This window comes from Triticum urartu, chromosome 4 (genome assembly GCF_003073215.2).
Source record: "Triticum urartu cultivar G1812 chromosome 4, Tu2.1, whole genome shotgun sequence".
NCBI classification, from domain to species: Eukaryota; Viridiplantae; Streptophyta; class Magnoliopsida; order Poales; family Poaceae; genus Triticum; species Triticum urartu.
The window spans coordinates 619,390,375-619,394,276 of record NC_053025.1 but is presented as its reverse complement, the minus strand read 5'-3'; the positions used below and the strand labels follow the sequence as shown (position 1 = coordinate 619,394,276).

Here is a 3,902-nt window from a genome sequence, read left to right as displayed (position 1 = left end):
AGTGGACGAAGGGTTTATGCCAAGAACCGGTACTAAAGGGGCTGGAGGGGCCCCAGTCTGACAATATCCTGCCACCACTCTCATTAGTACCGGTTCGTGGCACGAACCGGTGCTAAAGGTTCGCCACGAACTGGTACTAATGAAAGCGGCCCCGCTAGCCGTTGGAACCGGCACTAATGTATACATTAGTGCCGGCTCAAATACAAACCGACACTAATGTGCTTCACGTTTGACCCTTTTTCTACTAGTGGAAGACAAGAAAAGAGAAGAGGCTACCAACCCCAACAAGTAGAAGGGGGCCATGCATCTCTCTGTTTTCAGCATACCTGCTGCTAGTTTCAAGTTTAGGACTAGATAGATATGTCGTCTACCATCTCGATCGATCGATTGATACCAATCTCAAGACACGATCGATGTTGGATGCATGTGTGGGTAATTTTACTACTCCGCCGGGCGCCGGCCGGTCTTGCTCTCCTCTGTTGCATGGATCGGATGGACTAGCTAGTCTATTCTAGTAGATGAGACGAGTTGAAGGGTGGGTCCCTATACAAGCGTGCCAATCCGGGTGGACGGAATCTCTTATCTCTCCATAGTCCATACATAGATAGATATAGATGTACAAGTACGTAGTATGTATTTGTACACCAATGTATGTATATACATTTGCTCTTGCTTGCACCACTTGCATAACTCTCTGGTCTTTGCTCTCCACGTGTACGTAGAGTAGTACGTGTACTACTGGATACTACGTAGGTATAAGTGGAGTATCTAGCCGAGAGAGAGAGATTGAGATGTAGACATGTAGTATAGGTCGCCCGCACAACAATGCAATGCAAAAGCAGCAGCTGGTACACTAGCTACGAATATACTCATCAACTTACTAAAGAAAACATAAAGATATTCTTGGACCGATGATGCTAGAAAGACGACTAGTAGTTGCGTGCATGTGGGTGCTGCATACTACTACAGTATATCTATATATTAGTATCATATGGATGGATGGATGGATGTGGAATCCTCCCTCACGTAGTAGTATATCTTGTAGTATTATTTTATGCAGTTGGTACATGCATGCACATTCGTCTAATTATTCTCATCACCAAGTACTAGTACCAGTGGTACTACACCAGTCCAGTCCTTGTTTGTTTGCTAGCTACTCCATCTCCAACTCCATGCACACCGGCCGGAATAGTAGTAGTAGTACATCTATCAGTCGATCGATCATCGTCACCGCCCCGTCATTCATTCATTTGGAATGTAGCCACCTACCTTTGAATTTCTTCGGGGATCCCTTCCATATGCTTCTGCTTCTGTTCTGAGTAGCACTATAAGTTGGACGGACCTCCTGCCTCCACACCCCAAGCTAGCCTTGCTCATCTCATTCCCTCCCTTGTGCCTCTAGCAACTCAATTCCATTTACATTTGCATTTGCATGCCTACACACATCTTGCATTCACTACTACCTCAACACTTACCACTCCACCCTAGCTAAGCTAGCTTCACCTCCAACACAAAATCATCAATTGCATCACCATGGGCGAGCAAGTAGCCACCAAGGTACGTAATTAACTAACTACACAACCCCTAATCTTTCCATCATATACTGTATTTGTTACTTGCTCCCTGCTGTGAACAATTTGCTCAACGTACTAAGTCCATCTCCAAATTTATCCTCCTGGTGCAGGAGGAGGCCAACAACAAGGAAGCATCGCCTGCACCGGCACCGGCAGAGGAGAAGAAGGATGAAGCAGCACCACCACCAGCCGACCAAGACCCAAACAAGGAGGAACCACCAGCTGACCCACCGTCCCCTCCGCCGCCGGTGCCGGTGATCCTGGGCGTCGAGCTGCACTGCACGGGCTGCGCCAAGCGGATCAGGCGCTCCCTGCTCCGCTGCAAGGGCGTCGAGACCGTCCACGTCGACATGCCCGCCAACCAGGTCACCATCAAGGGCGCCGTCGACCCGCAGGCCCTCTGCGACCGCCTCCGCGCCAAGACCAAGCGCGACGCCACCCTCATCTCGCCTTTACCGCCGCCCCCTCCCCCCGAGGGCGAGGAGCCTGCGCCGCCCCCTCCCCCGCCGGCGCCGCTCGTCAGCGAGGCCCGCACCGTGGAGCTGCTCGTCAACATGCACTGCGAGGCCTGCGCGCAGCAGCTGCAGACCAAGATGATGAGGATGAAGGGGGTGGTGAGTGCCCAGACGGACCTCGCCGCCGGCAGGCTCACCCTCAGTACCACCGTGCAGGATGACAAGATTGTAGAGTACATCCACCGACGGACTGGGAAGATCGCCTCCGTCGTGCCGCCGCCGTCTCTGGAGCCGCCCAAGGAGGAGGAGCCACCCGCTGCTGCTGCGGAGCCCAGCAAGGAGGAAGCACCAGCCGACGCCGACGGCAAGAAAGAAGAGGCCGGCGAGAACAAGCCGGCTGAAGACGGCAAAGCTGCTGCAGAGGCCGGAGAGGAGAAGAAGGAAGGTGGTGGTGGTGCCGGCGAGGAGGACCAGAAGCCGGGGAAGCAAGAAGGTGTGGCGGTGGACGGCTTCCCGCCGGAGGAGATGATGAAGCGGATGGTTTACTGGCCCTACGGCGGCGCACCAGGCGGCGGCATCCACTACAAGATGCACCCGGCCGACGCCGAGGAGGCCATGATGGCCAGGAGGATGGCCATGCACGCCATGCCGCCGCCGCCGCACCACCACCACCACAACCCCTACGCCACGACCATGATGCACCAGCAGTGGGCGCCTCCACCGCCGCCGCCACCTCCGGGCATGCCGATGTACAACAGCTACAACTACGGCAGCAGCTACATGATGGAGCGGCCGCCGCAGATGTTCAGCGACGAGAACCCCAACGCATGCGTCATCTCCTAGTCCTAGCTATCTCGGATCACCACATGGGCCCATGGCACGGATATGAGCTCAGCATGTGAGCTTGGCCGGATTATTGGACCATCCTCCATATACATTTCTATACTCCGATTATATACTGCTGCGCAATTATAAGCAGTAGTTATTGTACTACTATTAGCTACGAAATTAAAGGACATTGGTCACGCTTGTAAGATCGATCTATGAGGATGTTAAGTATAGTATATACACCAATCCAAAAATCAATGGATCGCCCTACTTTTAGTTTGCGAACAATTCAATGTATATTTTCTTGATTATGTCTCAGTCCATGCTATATTCGTTTAATCTTGTATGGAGATTTGTGCAAAATTTTCTTCTAGTTTTTCCTTTTCCTCTTGTATACTATGACATTTGACTAAGACTTCATTAAGTCACTGAGACATAGCCAGTAGCCACACCGAAAGAGTATATTGCAACATGATCTGGCGGTGGAAAGTTGGCAAATCCTTACTCTTCTAGCCATCCGACCTCATTCCTCCTATAAGTCCTACCCTCTCCGCCCTAACACCTCCCCTCTGCTCAACCCTGACCTGTAGCTCGGACCTCTCTCAAAAGTTGACAACTATCTAGAAAGATGCCAAATGGAGGATGAGAAGTGTGAGAATAACGATAGGCCCAATGTTGCAATACGCGGACGATACCCTGATTCTACTCTGAGTGGATGTTGCTCATGTGGCCAAACTATAGGCGGTGCTGGACTCCTTCATGGCGAACATTGGCCTCACCCTCAAGTTTGAAAAATGAATGGTTGTTCCTCAACATCTTGCCGGAGGCGGCTGTGCATTTGGCATCGGTCTTCGGGTGTCCGGTGACTAGATTTTCGCATCAATACCTTGGGCTCCCGCTCTTCCCCCTCAATCTCCGGATCGCTGACCTTAGCACCAGATAGGTAGGGTTGACAAATGGATCACTGGGTGTTCTCATCGGCTGGCAAGCGGGCTCTTGTCGACGTTGTTCTCATTGCCCTACCCACCTATGCTATGGGGTCGCT

The 3,902-nt window shown here is 52.1% G+C and overlaps 1 protein-coding gene across 1 annotated transcript; it reads left to right on the top strand.

Moving 5' to 3' along the window:
• Positions 1-1,157: 1,157 nt before the first annotated feature.
• On the top strand, positions 1,158-3,145 carry LOC125553281 (heavy metal-associated isoprenylated plant protein 9-like). The gene is made up of 2 exons (XM_048717101.1): positions 1,158-1,557; positions 1,685-3,145. Exons 1-2 carry the CDS (start codon positions 1,534-1,536, stop codon positions 2,870-2,872), a joined length of 1,212 nt encoding a protein of 403 aa, XP_048573058.1. The 5' UTR covers positions 1,158-1,533; the 3' UTR covers positions 2,873-3,145.
• The last annotated feature ends 757 nt before the right edge of the window (positions 3,146-3,902 follow it).

What these genes read in the sequence shown, in the direction of transcription:
- LOC125553281 (XM_048717101.1), top strand. Translation starts at nt 1,534, where the DNA reads ATGGGCGAGCAAGTAGCCACCAAG. An exon ending in GCGAGCAAGTAGCCACCAAG is followed by an intron (nt 1,558 to 1,684) that starts GTACGTAATTAA and finishes CTCCTGGTGCAG; the next exon opens with GAGGAGGCCAACAACAAGGA.